Consider the following 19,602-nt stretch of genomic DNA (forward strand, 5'->3'; position numbering starts at 1 on the left):
CTCTTCTGCAGACTAAATAATCCCAGTTCCCTCAGCCTCCCCTCATAAGTCATGTGCTCCAGCCCCCTAATCATTTTTGTTGCCCTCCGCTGGACTCTTTCCAATTTCTCTACATCCTTCTTGTAGTGTGGGGCCCAAGATTGGACAGAGTACTCCAGATGAGGCCTCACCAATGCCGAATAGAGGGGAATGATCACATCCCTCGATCTGCTGGCAATGCTCCTACTTATACAGCCCAAAATGCTGTTAGCTTTCTTGGCAACAAGGGCACACTGTTGACTTATATCCAGCTTCTCGTCCATTGTAACCCCTAGGTCCTTTTCTCCAGAACTGCTGCCTAGCCATTCAGTCCCTAGTCTGTGGTGGAGCCTGTGATTCTTCTGTCCTAAGTGCAGGACTCTGCACTTGTCCATAAATAGCTATGGCCCTCACGTGAACAATGGGACTAGTCATTTGAAAAAGGACTACTTATGTAAGCAAGGGGTGTAAGAATTAGTCTCTTGGGGGCCCAATCCAAAGGCCATTAAAGTCAACAGGAGTATTTTCATTTACTTCAGTGGGTTTTGGATAAAATCCTTGATAAGTCAAATCCTGCTCTCCTTACTCGCACAAGGAGCCACGTTGAGTTTAATGGAACTTGGGTAAACGGAATGTGATTTGTCCCAATGGCTGCAAAGTACCATCTATATGCCTATCTGAAATGTCAGCCAATTTATGGCTGCTAGGCTGGAGAATTGGCATATTATCTAAGCACTCTCCTCCTGCTTTCTCTGAGGTGTAAAAATTCCCAGTTCACAACCTTGAGGACCTCCAGCAAAATGAATACTTGTCAGTGCTAATATTCCTAAATTAAATACCAAGCCAAAAAACCAGAAACGCATGTCCAGGCCTTCTTTATACATCATCAACGGAAATAAGAGGACACACATTTAATTTTACTTACTTTCTTAGCAGTTTCTGCATGTCAGTTTTCCCATCTGTAGAATAATGCACAGATACCCTCCTCGTGTGAAATGCTTTAAGATGTGTGGCTGACATCATACTCAGCACTTACTGCATCATTACTATTATTTAGTATTTATACTTCAGGGAAGTGAAATTTGTCCAAGAAATCATCTAAACCAATGTTAATTTTTTTTAAGTAAAAATATAGCAGAACTCCAGCTGGTGTTCAAGTCACTAGGACTACATGGATTTATACCAGCTGACGATCTGGCTTACGGTTGGTATTCATATGTTATTATAATTTAAGTGCAAAGAGATTTGTGTCAGTTAAGACTGTGAACCTCCAAACTCCGGATTAGCTGTAGAATCCCTTGCATCTCAAAAGCCTCCAAGATAGTTACACAGCTCCCAGCCTACGCTGTTTACACAGTAATGTAGTTGCTAGGGGAACCGATGCCATGTTGATACGAAAGGAATATTTAATCTGGACAATCTGAAGTGTAGCTTCTATAAACAGTGAACAAGAGGTATCCTTTAAACTTTGATATTTTGGGAGTTGTTTGCTATCAAAACATTTCTGTTTATAGTTTCATTTTAACAGCTAAGCTACTTCCAGACATGCATGTTAACATCTGAGAAAAGTTCTTCGCATCTGTACACATATTGAAAAGTCAGCAATTTCTGGTTAGCTGGACAACAACTACAATTGTGTGCACCGGGAGAGAATTAGGGCCCACTCTTGCCATCCTTATTCGCACTACGGGCCAGATTTTCAAAAGTGCTCCGCGGGGTGCTGAGCACTGAGGAAAACCTGGCCCATGGACTTCTTTCAGAAATAGCCCCCTATAAACCAATAGGGCTACTCTCCTAGGTAAGGTTTTCATCACAAGGCCCAAACAGAACAACCTGGCCACAGTGGATAGGGTGGCTTTGTCCAGAGCCACACCTTTTTTGTGCTAAATCTTGGACACAGCAGGGGAAGTTCTTCGTACCAATGTCGCATCAATCCCTTCCACGCTCCGGCATCCTGGGAGAGAAATTACATACATATAATGTGAATAAACTTAGAAGAATAATCAGCATTATTCAGGAACTGGTCTTCCAGCAAAAGATGACCCTTGACTGTTGAGAGGATAGTCTTGTGATTAAGGCATAGGTAGAGAACTCAAGTCATAGGCTCTTCTACAAATGTCCTGTGTGACCTTGGGCATGGCACTTTTGGAGTTTAATTCCAGAAGGGACCGTTATGATGACGTAATCTGACCACTTTACATAACACAGGTTAGAGAATGTCACCTGTGATTCCCGCATTGAGCCATATAATTTGTAACTGAGTTCGAGTTACCTTTTAGAAAAATACCCAATCTTCATTTGCAGATGCCTAGTGGTGAATAATGTACCACATCCCTGGTGGTGTGTGCTAATTGGTAATTACCAACACTGAAAAATTTACTGTGTAGTCCCACTTACTCTCTCTGTGCCTCAGTACTCCATCTGTAAAACAGGGATAATTATACTCCTTTCCCTGGCATTGTCTATGTAAATTGCAAATTCTTTAGGGCACGGACTCTTATTCTAGATTTGTGCAGAGCCCAGCACGTGGGTCCTGTTCTCTCTGGTCCCTAGGCACCACTGTAATAAACATAATAAATACTAACAGATGGAACTATTCAGGATGGAGACTGTTTTGCGATATGAATGTGCAGCACCGAGCGCAATGGGTCTTTGTTGGGGTGTATAGATACGATTGTAATACAAAGAACTGTGTTAAGTTTACAGCTCAGTGCAGGCTCATTAACTTTTATAGCTTAGTGGATAGGACAGTGGTCTGGGACTCAGGAGATGGGAGTTCAATTCCAGGCTCCGCCACTGGCCTGCTGGGTGACCTCGAGTAAGGCACCTCCTGCCCTGTGCCTCAGTTTCCTCATTCATAAAAATGGGGATAATGATACTAGTCTCCTTTGTAAAGCACTTTGACACCAACAGCTGAAAAGAGCTAGATCCTGGACCATTTTTATTACCTACAAAAGCTGATGACGGGGAAGGTTTTTATTAAACTATATTCTGCTGTGATAGTTACAAGCTAACAAGTTTAGCTGAAGGCTTGTCTATGTGACAAAGAAACCTGCAGCGGTGCTGGTGTTTCAGTATGTTAGTACTGATCCAGTGCGGTGCTAGGGGATGCTTCCCTGGAGGTGGCGTCTTCCTCATGAAACATAAAAGCAAGGTTAAGGCTGTACGCACCTTTCATAATGAAACCTAGAACCAGATTAAACACGATTTTCTATTAGCACAGTGCAGTATGGGATGTGCCAAGTCCAGTGACCAGCCATTATGGACCTGATCAAAATAGGGTGACCAGACAGCAAATGTGAGAAATCAGGATGGGGGTGTGGGGTAATAGGAGCCTATATAAGAAAAAGACCCAAAAATCAGGACTGTCCCTATAAAATCAGGACAACTGGTCACCCTAGATCCAATGGCTACTGCAGTCAACAGGAATCTTTCTATTGACTTCACTGGACTTGGCATCAGGCTCTGAGAGCAGTAGGACCCAACGTACCCTTCCAGGGCTCATTGCTGCAGAGCTGGGGTGGAGTTGAAGGGAACTGATCCCTTACTGGTGTTTCTGGTGTACTGCAAGTAGTGAGCTTGCTTTCACAGTCCACTTGAAGGAGGAAGTTGGAAGAACAAAGCTGTCGGCCACCCCTGAAGATGTGGAGTGGGTAAAGGGTCCAATCTAGAGTTGGAAGGCCAGAAGGAGCCCCCAAAGACAACATCGACAAAGAAACAGAGCCGGGGCCTGCTGACAGGAGAGCATGTTCTGAAGAAGGGGGGCCCTGCATATGGTTTCAAGCAGAAAATATGGGAGATGTAGCATTTTCTGCCACGTTCCCCTTTGAACCTGAAACTGGGGGTGAAAATGCATCAGCCCAAACCAAAGCCCTGGATCTAAACACCACAGAACTGGGAGCCAGCTCTGAATTTCATCAGGGTCCCATATCTCGATACTGGGCCAAGCTGGTCCCCTCTGGGATTTCAAAATGTAGATCAGGATCCAAATGTTGCAGCTCAAGCCCATCGCTGGAAAAAGAAGAGACCCACATTTGCTGATGGCTCCTGCAAACTGAACCTGGCAACTGTCAGATGGCTTTACTCCTCACTAACACTAGAAGCATTAGAGCTCACTTGGCGCTTTTTGCAAGTACAGAGGCATGAACCCCAATATTCTGGCCAAATTCCCATTTCCACTTTCAATATTCATTCCACTTCACTCTCCCCTTGCTGTTCCACTAGCTTATGGGATGCTGCTTCCCATCCTGCCCCCAACTCTTGTGTAGTGTTAAACATTGTATCTTCCATCCTAGAAGGAGCTGAGTGGAGGGAGGGTAAGTAATACCATAGGACGAAATCATCCCCATTCCCCTTATAAAAATGTCTTAGAGAAATTAAACATTTTCTATGGTTTTTTCACCATTTTATAGCAATGAATAGAAAATGTATCTGTTATAGAATCACAGAAGTGTAGGACTGGAAAGGACCTCAGTAGGTCAGCTTGTCCAGTCCCCTGCACTCAAGGCAGGACTATGTAATAACTAGACCATTCCTGACAGGTGTTTGTCTAACCTCCTCTTAAAATCTCCAATGATGGAGATTCCACAACCATCGTAGGCAATTTATTCCAGTGCTTAACCACCCTGACAGTTAGGAAGTTTTTCCTAATGTCCAACCTGAACCGCCCTTGCTGCAATTTAAACCCATTGCTTCTCGTGCTAGCCTCAAAGGTTAACAAGAACAATTTTTCTCCCTCCTCGTTGTACCAGCCTTTTATATACTTGAAAATTGTTATCGTGTCCCCACTCAGTCTTCACTTTCCAGACTAAACAAACCCGATTTTTTCAATTTTCCCTCATAGGTCATGTTTTCAAGACCTTTAATCATTTTTGTTGCTCGTCTCTGGACTTCCTCCAATTTGTCCTCATCTTTCCTGAAATGTGGTGCCCAAAACTGGACATAATACTCCAGCTGAAGCCTAATCAACGTGGAGTAGAACGGAAGAATTACTCTTGTGTCTTGCTTACAACACTCCTGCTAATACATCCCAGAATGATGTTGGCTTTTTTTTGCAACAGTGTTACACTGTTCACTCATAGGTAGCTTGTGATCCACCATGACCCCCAGATCCCTTTCCGCAGTGCTCCTTCCTAGGCAGTCATTTCCCATTTTGTATGTGTCCAATTGATTTTCCTTCCTAAGTGGCATACTTCACATTTGTCCTCACTGAATTTCTCCCTGTTTACTTCAGACCATTTCTCTAGTTTGTCCAGATCATTTTGAATGTTAAGCCTATCCTCAAAAGCACTTGCAACCCCTCCCAGCTTGGTATCATCCGCAAACTTTATAAGTGTGTACTCTATGCCATTATCTAAATCAATTATTGAACAGAACTGGTCCTAGGATTGATACCTGTGGGACCCCACTCGATATGCCCTTCTAGCTTGACTGTGAATGGGTGATAACTACTCTCTAAGAATAGTTTTCCAACCAGTTATGCACCCACCTTATAGTAGTTCCACCTAGATTGTATTTCCCTAGTTTGTTTATGAGAAGGTCATGCGAGACAGTATCAAAAAAGCCTTACTAAAGTCAAGATATATCACAATTACTGTTTCCCCCCTATCCACAAGGTTTGTTACCCTGTCAAAGAAAGCTATTAGGTTGGTTTGATGGGATTTGTTCTTGACAAATCCATGCTGATTGTTACTTATCACCTTATTATCTTCTAGGTGTTTACAAATTCATTGCTTGATTATTTGCTCCATTATCTTTCTGGATGCTGAAGTTAAGCTGACTGGTCTGTAATTCCCTGGGTTGTACTTATTCCCCTTTTTATAGATGGGCACTATATTTGCCCTCTTCCAGTCCTCTGGAATCTCTCCCGTCTTCCACAAGTTTTCAAAAATAATTGCTAATGGCTCAGATATCTCCTGAGTCAGCTCCTTGAGTATTCCAGGATGTATTTCATCAGGCCCTGCTGACTTGAAGACATCTAACTAAGTTGTTCTTTCCCTATTTCAGCTTCAGATCCTACCGCAGGCCTTGGCTACACTGGCGCTTTTCAGCGCTGCAACTTTCTCGCTCAGGGGTGTGAAAAAACACCCCTCTGAGCACAGCAAGTTACAGCGCTGTAAAGCGCCAGTGTAAACAGTGCCCCAGCGCTGGGAGCGCAGCTCCCAGCACTGTAAGCTAATCCCCACGGGGAGGTGGAGTACCTGCAGCACTGGGAGAGCTCTCTCCCAGCGCTGGCGCCGCGACCACACTCACACTTCAAAGCGCTGCCGCGGGAGCGCTGTACAGCTGCAAGTGTAGCGATACCCTCATTTTGACTGGTATTCACTGTTTTAGACGTCCAATCACTACTAGCCTTTTCAGTGAAAACTAAAACAAAAAAGTCACTTACCACTTCTGCCATTTCCAAATTTTATGTTATTGTCTTCCCCTGTCATTGAATAACGGGCCTACCCTGTCCTTGGTCTTCCTCTTGATTCTAATGTATTTGTAGAATGTTTTCTTGTTACCCCTTATGTCTCTAGCTAATTTCATCTTGGTTTGTGCGTTGGCCTTTATAATTTTGGCCCTACATTCTTGTGTTGTTTGTTTATATTCATCCTTTGTAATTTGACCTACTGTCCACTTTTTGTAGGACTCTTCTTTTGAGTTTTGGATCACTGAAGAGCTCCAGGTTAAGCCAGAATGATCTCTTGCCATTCTTCCTATCTTTTCTTTCCTATGGAGGATGGCTTGAGGAACATTTAGAAAGACCATTCTCAATTAAAGAGCCATTTCTGTAGAACCCTGTTCAGTTTCTATAACCTTTTTTTTTTCAATCCTATAAGACTTTTCCATAAGGGCAATCTCAGCACAGCCATGCACATGGGTGGGGAAGGAGGCAGAAAGAGTGCTGACTGTCCCAGAGCAATTCTGCTTGCTGAGACCAGGATGACTTAGGGCAGCCAGAGAGGCTTTAAAAAGAGGCACTGTGCACCTTTAACTGCTGCACATGCAGAGAATAGCCATGGGTTTGACCACGCCCCCAAACCAGTAGGTGGTGTCCACATCCTGGAGCCTATGATGCCCAAACTGGGCCAGGTGTGGAATACCTGCCATGTTACAGCACTGAGAACAAGAGAGTCTGCATGTCATTTCTCTCCACTGTCTCTCACATGGAAACAAAGGGACGGATTTCATCCACAGCTGGGGATCCTTTGAGATGAAAGGTGTTATACAAATGTGAGACAGCGGCTGGGTCTATGCTGCAGTCAGCAGGGTGAGCGCAGCATATCCATGCTAGCTTTGATCTAGCTAGTGCCGCTAAAAACAGCCGTGAAGACATGGTGCCACAGATCCCCAGCACAGGTTACCTCCCTGACTGGGTACCCAAGTGGGCTTGTACAGCCTGCGCTGAAGACTGCGCGGCCACATCTTCACAGTTATTTTAGCCTCACTCGCTAGATTAAATCTAGCACAGGTTGGTCTATCTGAGCTGCAAATAATACTTTCAATGACAGCAGACAGGGAAGGATTGTGACTATGGAAAGGAAGCTGGTGTCTCACCAGAAAGTGCCATTGCTAGCTGGAATTCTTCCTTCAGCATCTGGAGAACGTCTTTTGCCCCTTCTTCACCCTAATAGATTGGAAGACAATATATTGTACTACAACGTACATACACACCAGGGGGCTGAATTAAGGTTTCATGGACAATCTTAATTCTGGCAGTTCATAAATTTCACGGGTTTGATTTTGCATCCATAACAGTCCCTGGTCATATTTTTTAATGTTAGTGCACATCTAAAAGGCTAGTCTAATAGTCAAAATTTGGACCGCAGCCTTTGATGAATTACCTGATAAGCCAACCCCCAGATGATAGGTCTTCCAATGAACACCGCTGTGGCACCAAGAGCTAATGCCTTGAGAACATCCGTGCCTTTTCTCACTCCACCATCCAGGAACACCTCCACCTTCCCTCCCACAGCCTCAACAATTTCCGGCAAGACGTCAATCTAGGAAAGCAAGAACAGGACAGTAGCAATTCAGTCACTTGTGACACTACTGAATTTTTAAGCCAACTGCCACATGTAGGAACCAGCCTTTAATGAAGATAAGCATGAATTGTGTGCCTAATGTATGTGCACAAATAATTCAGTTGTGTGAACAAATATGGAAGTGACTAATCATACTAGTAAGCAGAGGTTAGTACTGATCCAGTGCAGTGCTAGGGGACACTTTGTTGGAGATGCTGTCTCTCTCATGATATATAAAAGCAAGTTCCTGGTTAGAGCTGTAGACACCTTTCATGAAACCTAGAACCAAATTAAACTCATTTTTCTCTTAGCCCAGTGCAGTATGGGATGTATCAGTTCCAGTGACCATCCACGATGAACCTGATACACCAGACCTGAAGAAGAGCTCTGTGCACGTTCGAAAGCTTGTCTTTCTCACCCTCGGAAGATGGTCCAATAAAAGAGATTACCTCCCCCACCTTGTCTCTCTAATTGTGCTAGTAGACATGTATAATGCTGGTTTCCATGCACAATCACAATGGCTACATACGCATGTTTCCTGTGCATGATAGCATTTGTGCGTATTATGGCCCATCAGAGACTGGGATCCCATTCTGCCAGGCTCTGTACATACACATAGCAAGAGACAGCCCTTGCCCTGAGGAATTTACTGTTAAAGTTGGTAGAAAATTTTCCATCAAAGCATTTTTTCCAGTGAAAATGGCTTTTTTAGTGAACACATTTTTGTGATTGATTTTCCATTTTTGTAAGGAAAATGTCAGCATTCACTGACAACCAAAACATTTTCAGTATTTCAACTAAAACCTGAAATAATACAATTTAAAAAAAATGGTTTTGTCTAATTTTTTTTTGCGGGGGTGGCGAAGAGAGAGAGAATAATTCACTTTCCAGCCAATTCGACTTACTATCAAACTAGCCATGGGAAAGGATGGAAAAAAGAAAGGGGGATTATTCCTATTTTACAAAGAGGGAACTAAGGCAGCGCCAGATGAAGTATTTTGCCCATGGTCACAGAAGATGCCTCGAGTCCCAGACTCCTACCCTAACTGCAGGACCACCCTTCCTGTCATGCCTAACTTTTTACTATCTCAGCAAAGCAGGAGAGACATTAGATTAGAAGCAAAGTGCCAAAGAGGCTGACAACATTGTGCTCTAGGAAGGCAAGCTGCGCTCCAAATTCATCCCTTTTCAAACAGGGATGTAAATAATTTCCCTTTTAAAGGTTCAAAATATCACCCTCTTTCTACATCCAAGCAAACTGCACCACCATACAAGGGCTGTAATTACTAAAGTAAGATGTTTTAATTATGGTTTGCATCAATTTCCTCAATGTGTAATTAGGCATTAGGAAATATTAACCAGTTTGGGTTCAACTCAGATTTCAAAAACCCATCAGATTAAAACATGTGATTATGATGCAGAAATAGAAACACTTTATGATCTGGTACAAATAGATATTATGAAAAATATATTATAAATATACCCCACTGTTGCAATATAAAATCCAGTGAACAGACCAGAATATTCAAAATACATAACTTAATGGTTTCTTCTCCTCCAAGCTAACTCATTACAAACAAATAATTTGTAACAAATACATTTTTCAGTTCAATTTTTTTCTCTATTTCAGTTGGCAAAATGTGAGTAGATGTCAACATTCTTGAATTTCCTTATTATTCAAAATAATTTGTTAATTCCTTCATGAATGGTTCATTTCAGAATAGCTCTCACATACAGTGTAAAATTTTCAGAAATGCCCAAGTGACTTAGGAGTCCCATTTTCAGAAGTGAGCAAGCAGATTTTCAGATGTGCCTCATTTTGTGGGTGCTCAGCTTCAGCCACCTAAAAAGAGACCTCATTTTCAGAAAGGGCTGAGCATTTACCCTCTGAAAATCAGGCCCTTTTTTGGTGTCTTAAATTGGGTACCTGAAAAATGAGGCTACCAAAAAATCACTGGACACATTTAAAATCTTGATCTAAGTCCCTTTTGAAAATGGGACTTTGACTTAAAAGTCTATGAGGCACTCTTGAAGATTTTAGTGATAGTTCACTGCAAATCCTCTTTTACATTTAAACTTCAGAATCCGTGCAGCATTGGTTAGTAAACACAAGTCACACAGTATTGGTTAGTTCCCCAGTTGAGGGTCTTAAGTGCTGCCTGACGCCATGTAGATTTGGAATTTTACAATCAAGTATATCATTTGACATTTGCTTTCTGCAAACATTCAAGGTGGTAAAGCCAGACCGAGTGAATGTTTGCAGAAAGCAAATATTAAAAAGTCATGATCACAGTCAAATTTCATTTTGAATGCAAACAAATGTTCATACAAACACTTTCCTGTTGTTGACTCTGATCTAATTACAGAAGTTAGCTGGACGGAACAAGTACTAAATTCTGTTCATGTGACTTATTGCAAAGCATGTTCTTGTCTCCCTATAGGGGTAAGTCTCCTAGTGATTTAATGGGAGAGCCACACTAGTACTCAGAGAACATCTGAGAACTGAAAGACCTGAGAATAGAATTTTGACCCCTACGTTACATTTAAAAACTGAGCCAAGTTGCCAGCTGACATATTTACATTCTCCCAGAGTGAGTATCACTGCACAGCTGCCTTCCCCCAATCCTCCTCCTCCCACCCCGCCATCATCAGTAGTCCTTGGTCTGCCTGAGACACATGACCAAGCTAGGGCCAATCAGAGGCTGACTCCTTGCTTTGTGTAACATTTAGGAAATACATGTGATCATAGCTAGAATAGAAAGCTAAGATAAGGTTTCTTCTGAAAAACTAGAAAAAGGTCATTTGTGTAACACCAACAGGATCTGGGGAGGAGGGTTAATGGTGGGAATTGGCAGGCCCCCCAGAGAGGAAGGAAGGAAGAGATCAAAGGGTTCTAAGGGAAGGAAGGGATGTTCTAACACAAATCCTGGAAATTTTTCATTCAAAATGTTTTTCAGTGAAAAACAGCTTGTGCTTCAGAACAGAGAGCTACTGTGAAAACATTTTTATCAAGCTTTCCAGTTTTTCCATCAAAAGCAACAATTTCCCCAATTACTCTTCTCTGCCACTGAATGCAAAAGCATGGCTGATTCTAGTTTTATGGTTATTCACCCCAGGTAAACATCTTTTTTTTTTTTACTCTACTCACTATCTTTTCAAAGTTACAGAGCAGCAAAAGGAAAAATGAAACACAAAGGGCTAATCTACACTAGAATGCAGCTGCACCGTTGTACCGTGTCTGGTGAAGACGCTCTATGCCAACAGGAGAGACCTGTCCCATGGGCATAATAAATACACCTCCACGAGAGGTGGAGCTACGTCAGCGGGAGAAAGCTCTCCCGCTGACATAGCACTGTCTATACCAGTGCTTAAGTAGGCATAACTACGTCACTCAAAGGGGTGGCTTATTCACACCCCTGAGCGAGGTAAGTTACACCGAAGTAAGTGGCAGGGTAGACCCGGCCTCAACGACTCTGCAAGGTTTCCAAAGTTGGAGAAGTAATGAAAAGTCAAAGTGTCAGACTTTGGAATTTTCATTTCTCCTTTTGCTGCCTCGTAGCTTTTCAGTAGGTTTTGAAAAGTTTTAGCGTATCAAAAGGAAAAGCAGGGGGGACAAGTCTGGACATGATTTTTTCAGTTTATTGCACTAGGTGGTAAAAGAGAGGGGTGGGGAGGAAAATGGAAACAAATACTAAGAATTTCAAAAATTTTAAAATTCAGAAAACTTTGAAATAATATTCCATACATTTGGGGGTGGGGAGCGGGAACAAATTTTGTTGCATTGATCCAAGTTTGAAATTTTTTGGCAAATTCTTTTTCCCATTTTCATCCAGTTCTATTAAGACTCCTGGTTTCCTGTAAGACTTGATTTTGGGCAACCTCTCCCGCCCACCTGAGCATCCATCTGAATCTCCTGCTTGTCACACAGTCTCTCAGGAGTTCAGGAATCTCAAGCAGCAAGGAGCCAGAGAGATGGTGAATGGGGGAAACTAGAAAGGAAGGGGGAAAGGGTAGAGAAACTCCAAGGAGAGGAAAGCTAGGTGTGGTGAGCAGGAGACCTTCCATAGATTTGGTAGTAGGAAGGTTTATTCAAATGAGGAAATGCATATTCAAATCTGCACGTTAGAATATTGCCTAATTAGCATAAAATCCTCAGAATTCCAGGCCTCTATCCTTAACTGGTATGGCTAGGAGAAGGTAACAATACAGAAGTTGCTGGGCCCTATCATTCTTAGTGTAAGTGGATGATCACCAAAGACTGTGGGCTCATGGACATCAGAGGGAACAGAGACAGATGGGAGTGGGAAGGAGTTCACTAAGGCTCAACCCCCCAAACAAATGCAGACTTTCTGCTTACAGTAAAATGGAGATATCGGAGTTAATTCAGCTATAGCTGGCTTCTCACCCTGGCTAATCCATTCAACAAATTCTTTAGCTGTGACCTCTGGCCTCCTGCTACGTTATTTATTCCACATTCCATTGTGTTGTATTGCCATCAGGTAGCATGGGGTAAGACATTGTTTCAACGTGTCAGAAGACACGTACCCACTTGCGCCTCCTAGTGCAGTTAAAGTTTTGAATTATCCATGGCATGCCAAGCATCAAGGACTACTTTTCTCCTTTTATTGGGTTCTTAAATGAGCTAACCTGAAACCACTCCTTTGGATTGCTTTCCTGAGCCCTGCAGCCAGGGCAGGCTGCCCAGGTTCCCAGAGGCAACAGCCCACATGTTAATCCTTCTGTGGCTTTTGGTTTGATTTCTTAGAAGAAAGAAATCCACAAGCTGCCCTCACACACACCAGTAAGAGGCTACGAGTGCCTACATGCACGTTGTGAAATTCTAAGGGACCTTGAAAGAAACAGCCCATTGGAGCTTAAAAAATATAGCACACGTTTACATGTTTCCTCTCCAGTAACCACATGTGCAGGGCAGGAGCAGGGGGGGCGGTGAGGCAGAGGGAGAGAGAGAACAAGTTAGCAAGCAGCTGTAGGTGCAATTAAAGTTACTAAACAGATTCTCAAGTGCCATTCCTAAGTGGTTTCACCAATACTCACAGTTGCTGGCACACCATCCAGTTGGCGCGCACCATGGTTTGACACCAGGATCCCATTTACGCCGTGCTTCACAGCTTCTCTAGCATCATCAGCTGCAAGAAACAAAAGTCAGCCCTTCAGACATTGCAGTTAATTAGGGCTGTCCATGTAGCAATGACAGCATCTGTAAAAATATTCTGTTAATGAGAATCTACCCAGTGCTCTGTCTCCTAATAGCTGGGCCTTGCACCAGCCTGCGAACAGTTGTCTCCATAAATTGTGGCCTGACCAGAATTAAAGTTAGCCCCATTTGTATCACCCGGAACACTGGAGGAGATAAGTAGCTCTGAGTAGGCAGTTATACATCTCTTCTGGTGGCTGGCATGTACTTTCATCACACTGATCTGCAATTCATCATCCTTAAGACAATCCTGCTGCTGTGTGTTTTACTGTAGTCTGAAATTATTAATATCATTACAGTGTGTAATCACTTCACTATGTTCAGTTGGCTTCTGACTGATTACAGAAGCTTCAGAAAGAAACAAAAAAAGTCTCGTTCTCACTTCTACACATGCAGCGTGTAACTCAGAGCTGAGCTTGGGTCTGTACGCGCCATGGGTAGAATACATCCATTTGTTCCCGTTTCCTGTCATAGCTGATTTCAGATTCACCCTAAATTAATGCCAACATATGAATGCTTATACAATTATGGAAAATGGAATATTTTATTGATTTGTTAAAATGGAAAATGAGGGTCATCTAGAACTTAGACAGAGGGAGAATGGTGTAATGGTTAGGGCCATAGTCTAAGACTTAGAATTCTAGTCTTTGCTCTGGCTCAGACTGAGTGACCTTGGTCAAGTCACTCTGGCGTTTTTGAAAATATGACCCTAAATGACCAAGCCTTCTAAGTGCCTAAGTCATTTTTGAAAATGGGATTTAGGAGCCTAAGTCTCATCAGAAGTCAATAGAACTTAGTACCTAAGTGACACAGGCACTTAGGTGTCTAAGTCACATGAATATTTCTGACCATTTTACCCAATGCTTCTTTGTGCCTCAATCCTCCTATCTGTACAATGGGGGTAATAGCACTTCCCTACCCCACAGGGCTGTTGTGAGCATAAATATAGTAAAGACTGTGAAGTGCTCAGCAACTATAGCACTGGGGGGCTTTATAAGTACTATAGATAGAATCATACTGAGTTTGACATATTAAAGTAGGTAAACATGTAGAACTATTTATAGTACTTACATGGTGCCCACTACCATAGTATCTAAGCATGCACACACACACACAAACTAAAAAACCTTTTAACGGGACCTCAAAGTCCTTTCCACATGCTAATTACGTCCCGCAGCATCCTTGTGACGTTGAAACATTACTGTTCATATTTTATAGATGGGTTCACCGCATGAGCGGTCAAACAACGTACCCAAACACCAAGACAGGGGCTGAGTCAGGAACTGAAGCCAAGTATCCTGACTCCAAGCGGGACAATGACCCTTCCCTTATGCATGTAAATGAGCTGTGAGAATCTCTGACATTAGGCAGAACTGTGTGGCAATAATACACGGTGTACAGGATATGCACAAAGCAATACAAACTTGATTTCTACAGAAAACAACCCTCGGGGAGATGGGGGGTGCAGCACCTACCACAATGGGATTCTGCCCCAGGAATGACGTTCCTAAGTGCCACTGCAATAGTTAATAACTCAAAGCCAACTTTTGGCTGTCCAGTCTGCAGAGCAGTATGTGAAGAGAGCTGAGGTGAAGGGTCCCATATACATCACGGATTTGTTTGCAGGTGGTGGTGGTCTCTCGGGAAGGCAGTGTGATTTAGAGCACCCGGGACAGCACTCGGAATAGGGAAGTACTGAATGCTAACTCCTGGTTCTGTGACTGGCTTGCCATGAGACCTTGGGCTAGCTACATCATCTCCATGCTTGATTCAATTACTTACTTAATCAGGAGTTACTACAATGAGGTCAGCAGAGTTATGGTGATCAGAAACCTGCGTGAGCAAAAACACAACCCAGCCCTCTTCATCTCATTGCAAGAGTAATGTGAGGAGTGGCTTCCTAAGGTCCTGGTTCTGATGTCACTGACATGGGTCTAATTCCATTGGTTTCCAGGGAGCTGCACCCACTTTACACCAGCACAGGTGAGATCAGAATTAGGTCCACAAAATTCTATACCAAGTAAATGCTTAATAGTAGTGGTGAGATGGTCTGTAACTATGCATGGCAGCCGGGCCTGGTGCTAATTCTCTGCCATTACCCAGGTTACACCTCTATAACTGCACTGACGTCAGAAGCCCATAAATACCATACATTGTGTGATGGAGAAGCGGGATATAATTTTTGTTAGCTCGCACTCTCCTAGGGTCCAATCACTGAAGACGATGAGCATTTCCTGGCCAGGATGACCACAGACCTCCAACAATGCTTTCAGTGCCTACTACAATACCCACATCTTTGCCCTAGCCTTCCCACAACTGGAAAAATAATGATGTCCAGCCTCTGCTGACCAGGAGGAAAAGAGAGAGCAATATACATCTATGCATATGCTTCATAACATTGGGAGAGACTCCCATAGCACAATGAGGCATGCTGTAGAAGAGTTTACGTGAGAAAGAAAAGCAGAGAGAATGCCCTTCAACTCCCATTGAACTGGTTGGCACGGAAAGACAGTTAGCACTTCCCAATCCAGCCCCCAGTTAGGAAGAAGAAACCGTTTGTTTCAGCTGGTATAGGCTTCAGTTGGGCAACTCCTCCCTATTCAGCAAATCATTGAAGCATGCATGTAATCCCCATTAAAATCCAGGAGATTTCAGCATTTGCTTAAAGTTATGGTGGCCTATGTTATAAGAATATTTTTTTAAAGATAAAGGAAAATCATGCACTCCCTATGTCTATTCTATGTCTATACATTCATCCTACAGAAAAATCTGTGCCAATAAAGCAACATAAAAGTGTTTATTTCTATCAGTAGTTGATTTAAATAAAGGAAGCCTCACGAGAGCCTGTTGCTGAACCTTCACTGCTACAAACCTCGGAGAATTCCTTTAGCGACGATCGGCAGAGATGTCAGCCCTCTGAGCCATTTAATATCCTCCCACTTGACGGACGGATCAATCGCTTGGGCTACATAAACAGCCAGTCCGCTATTTTCGCCGTAGCCTTTCTCGGAGGAAAATGCCAAATCGTCGGTGTTGAAATTTTTCATTCTAACATTACACAGAGACAAAAGAAAATTACACTGAAAAAAAAACATTTAAAAACCCGCATTCGCCCTGCAATGAGTTCCATGCCAGCGGATCCCTTCACTGGTACAGATCTTATGGCAGGATCGGAGGCTCATATTGCACAGTGTGATGAGGCCGGTCACCTCCCGTGAGCGCCTCCTGTCGGGTGGGTGTGTGCCTGCACTCTCTCTCTCTAGCTGCATCACTTGTGGTGACCCCTGTTAGGCTGTTAACTTCTCAAGCAGGTTTTCAGCGACTCAGCCCTCCGGCCGAGTCACACACCATCTGTGGGTGTGTAACACAAGCCAACCCCTTCTGGGGTACACAGTCTAACAGGACCTCTCACAGTGCCATTAGCTATGTCTCTATCGGTAGCCCTGTCCCTGGGCTCAGTCCTTATCGAAGTCCACAAATGCTGACCCTCTTTGGGGTCTTCAGCCCGCTCCTTGGGGCCTGTGTAAATTCCCCTTCTTCGGGGCTTTGGCCATTCTGCCTGTGACTGGCGGAGGGGTACCTGCTGGGCTCACACACTATTCTGAGTCCCAAGCCAGGGACCCTATAAATAGTAGCCACCTGCTGCATCCCTTTTAACTCTGTGGCTAATGTTCCCTGGGCCACTTCCCCATGGTCCCTTCACCTGTACCTTCACCCTTAGCTCAGGGATGAAGTCTTGCTGAGTCACTGCAGTCAGCAGGAGCACCTTCCTTGTTTCCCAGGTCCCTGCTGGCAGTGCTCTGTCCAGTCCTGGAACTGCTGCAACCAGCCAGGAGCACTTTCTTTGCTCCTCAGGATCCAGCCAGTAATTGCTCTGATCTGTCCAGCAGCTCCTTTTTGTAGTAGCCTAATGGGCTGTGATTGGCTACCCCTGCAGCCTCTAATTGGCTGCTTCCATGCTGCCACTCTAGGAAGCCTGGAGGAGTCACCTCTGCTGCTCCTTTTCTGGGATGGGGTGTGGTAGGACTGAGAGGCCTCCAGCAGGGGGCCTCAGGGACTGATACACCCCATCACACACAGTTAGCAAAGGCACATATCCTCGCATTTAGGATAGTATTCAATATCAACCAAAAAAAATATAATTGGCCAGTCATGTGTCTCATAGCTTGCATATAAAGGGCCTATGCTATCATTGCAATCAATAGCAACACTCCCCTTGCTTTCAAGGGAAGTAAGATCAGGCCCCAGTCCAATAGCAAGTCGGTGTTAGGGTCAGGAATAGAACCTATGAAGAGGAAGGATGGCCCAGCGGTTAGAACAGTGGATTCAAGTCCCTTCTTTGCCACAGGCTTCTTGTGTGACCTTGGACAAGTCACCAAGTCTCTCTGTGCCTCAGTTCCCCATCTGTACAATGGGGATAACACCACAGCCCTGCCTCCCACAGGGATGTTGTGAGGATAAATACAGTAAAGATTGTGATGAGTTCAGATACTATGATAACGGGGCCCATGTAAGTACCTAAAATACATAGATGCTCCTTCTGCCAGACCAGAGCTGCTATTTTAGGGCCTAATCCAAGGCCCATTAAACACAATGAGTGTATCCTGATCTCATTGAAGCCTGTTGACTTCAATGCAGCCAGGATCTCACCAGTGGATCTGGCCCACAGGTATCCCTAAGAGTACGCTACAGGCACTACAGCAGCACAGCTGTAGCTACATCCCTGTAGTGTAGAAAATGAGGCCATGTCTACACTGCAGCTGTGTCGCTGTAGCACTGTAGTGTAGACACTTCCTACCTCAACAGAAAGGGTTTTTTCCATCAGTGTAGGCAATCCACTTCTCAGAGGCAATAGCTAAGTCGATGGAAGAATTCTCCCCTCAACCTAGCTCCTTTTATACAGTGGGGGTTCGGTCAACCTAAATATGTTGCCCAGGGCATTAAATGTCTCACAGCTCTGAGGGACACAACTAGGCCGGCCTAAGGTTTTGTCTACATTAGCCTTATATCGGTCAGTGAAAAAAAACACACACACGACCAACATAAGTTTCACCGACAAAAGCCCCAGTGTGGACAGCGCTATGTTGGTGGGAGATGCTCTTCTGCTGACATAGCTATCACTGCTCATTGGGGGTGGTTTAATTATGCTGGGGGACAGCTCTCCCCCATAGGCATAGAGGAAGAGCTTACAGCGGTACAGCTGTGCCACTGTAAGGCCTGACATGTAGACATAGCCTAAGTTTTAGGTGTACACCAGGCTTTAGTTAACTCACTTACATTTCAAGAGTTAGCTTGAAGCAAGAGAGATATCAAGGGGATTTTCCCCAGTGCAATCTTCATAGTCTGGTTCATCAGATGAGCTCACAAAGGTTCATTAGCATTATAGTAGGAGTGGGAGTGGCAGCAATTGCTAACAATCAAGGTTGCTTAACAGTTTCCATTCAAACACCCCTTCTTACAGTTGTACGTAACTTTCTGACATGTTTACCTTTGGGACTGAGGTAATATTTTTTTATTGGACTAACTCCTCCCCTCTCCAGAAGTAGGTCCAATAAAAGATAACACCTCAGCCAACTTGTCTCCGTAGTATCCTGGGACCAGCGTGGCTACAACAACACTGCATATCTTTTGGGCTGAAATTTTCCTTGCACAGTCACTGCCTGAAGGTGAATATTTCTGGAAAGTTTGAGCAAATGAAGGTTCCACTGTTTTTTGAGTAAGATGAAAAGGGGCATGCCATGTAATTCTTGTACACAGTAGGTTGCAGGGCTACTAACAGCAGGTCAGACTCTTATACCAGATATGGGCCGACTACAGAACTTCGTTCACTGAGAGATACACCAGAGGTGTGTCTTTCATAACCATCCTTCAATGCCCTCTTGCCTATAGCTACACTAACTCAAGTAAGGGATGATGCACAGGGTGCCACCTAGTGGCTGAACACTATTGCACAGTTTAGCATTCCAAAACTGGGTGGGAGGATCACATTGGGCTTTGTTAAGCTCTATGCCTTGCATATGGGTATAGGAGGGTTCAGAGTCCTTAAGCCTTGCAAAGGGTTGTGAAGATTCATCATTTCATTTGTCCAACAAGCATGACGTCAAATCAATTGATTCTAGTTTCCTTGTGAAACACAAAAAAGAAATCCACGACACTCCATACCAGAAAGTATACTGTTGTTATTTGTATTATGGTAACACCCAGAGACACTAAGTGGTGCTAGGTGCTGTACATACACCTCGTAAGAGACAGGCGCTGCTCCAAAGAGCTCATTGTCTTAATAGACAAGAGACTTACCCAAGTCACCCAGTGGCAAAGCCAGGAATAGTACCAAGCTCTTCTGTGGTGCACTCTAATCTA

General features: G+C 43.8%; 1 protein-coding gene across 1 annotated transcript in view; it reads right to left on the reverse strand.

Annotated features, from left to right (window-relative positions):
* Positions 1–351: 351 nt before the first annotated feature.
* HAO1 (hydroxyacid oxidase 1) overlaps positions 352–19,602 on the reverse strand; it is a 57,036-nt gene continuing 37,785 nt past the window's right edge. The window contains exons 5-9 of the mRNA XM_039531148.1: positions 16,115–16,290; positions 13,083–13,174; positions 7,848–8,006; positions 7,561–7,630; positions 352–1,972 (exon numbers count right to left, since the gene is read on the reverse strand). Of these exons, the coding sequence (XP_039387082.1) occupies positions 1,902–1,972; positions 7,561–7,630; positions 7,848–8,006; positions 13,083–13,174; positions 16,115–16,290 (568 nt within the window). The 3' untranslated portion in view covers positions 352–1,901. The remainder of the gene's footprint in view (positions 1,973–7,560; positions 7,631–7,847; positions 8,007–13,082; positions 13,175–16,114; positions 16,291–19,602) is intronic.

The sequence above is a fragment of the Mauremys reevesii genome, linkage group 3 (assembly GCF_016161935.1).
Source record: "Mauremys reevesii isolate NIE-2019 linkage group 3, ASM1616193v1, whole genome shotgun sequence".
NCBI classification, from domain to species: domain Eukaryota; kingdom Metazoa; phylum Chordata; order Testudines; family Geoemydidae; genus Mauremys; species Mauremys reevesii.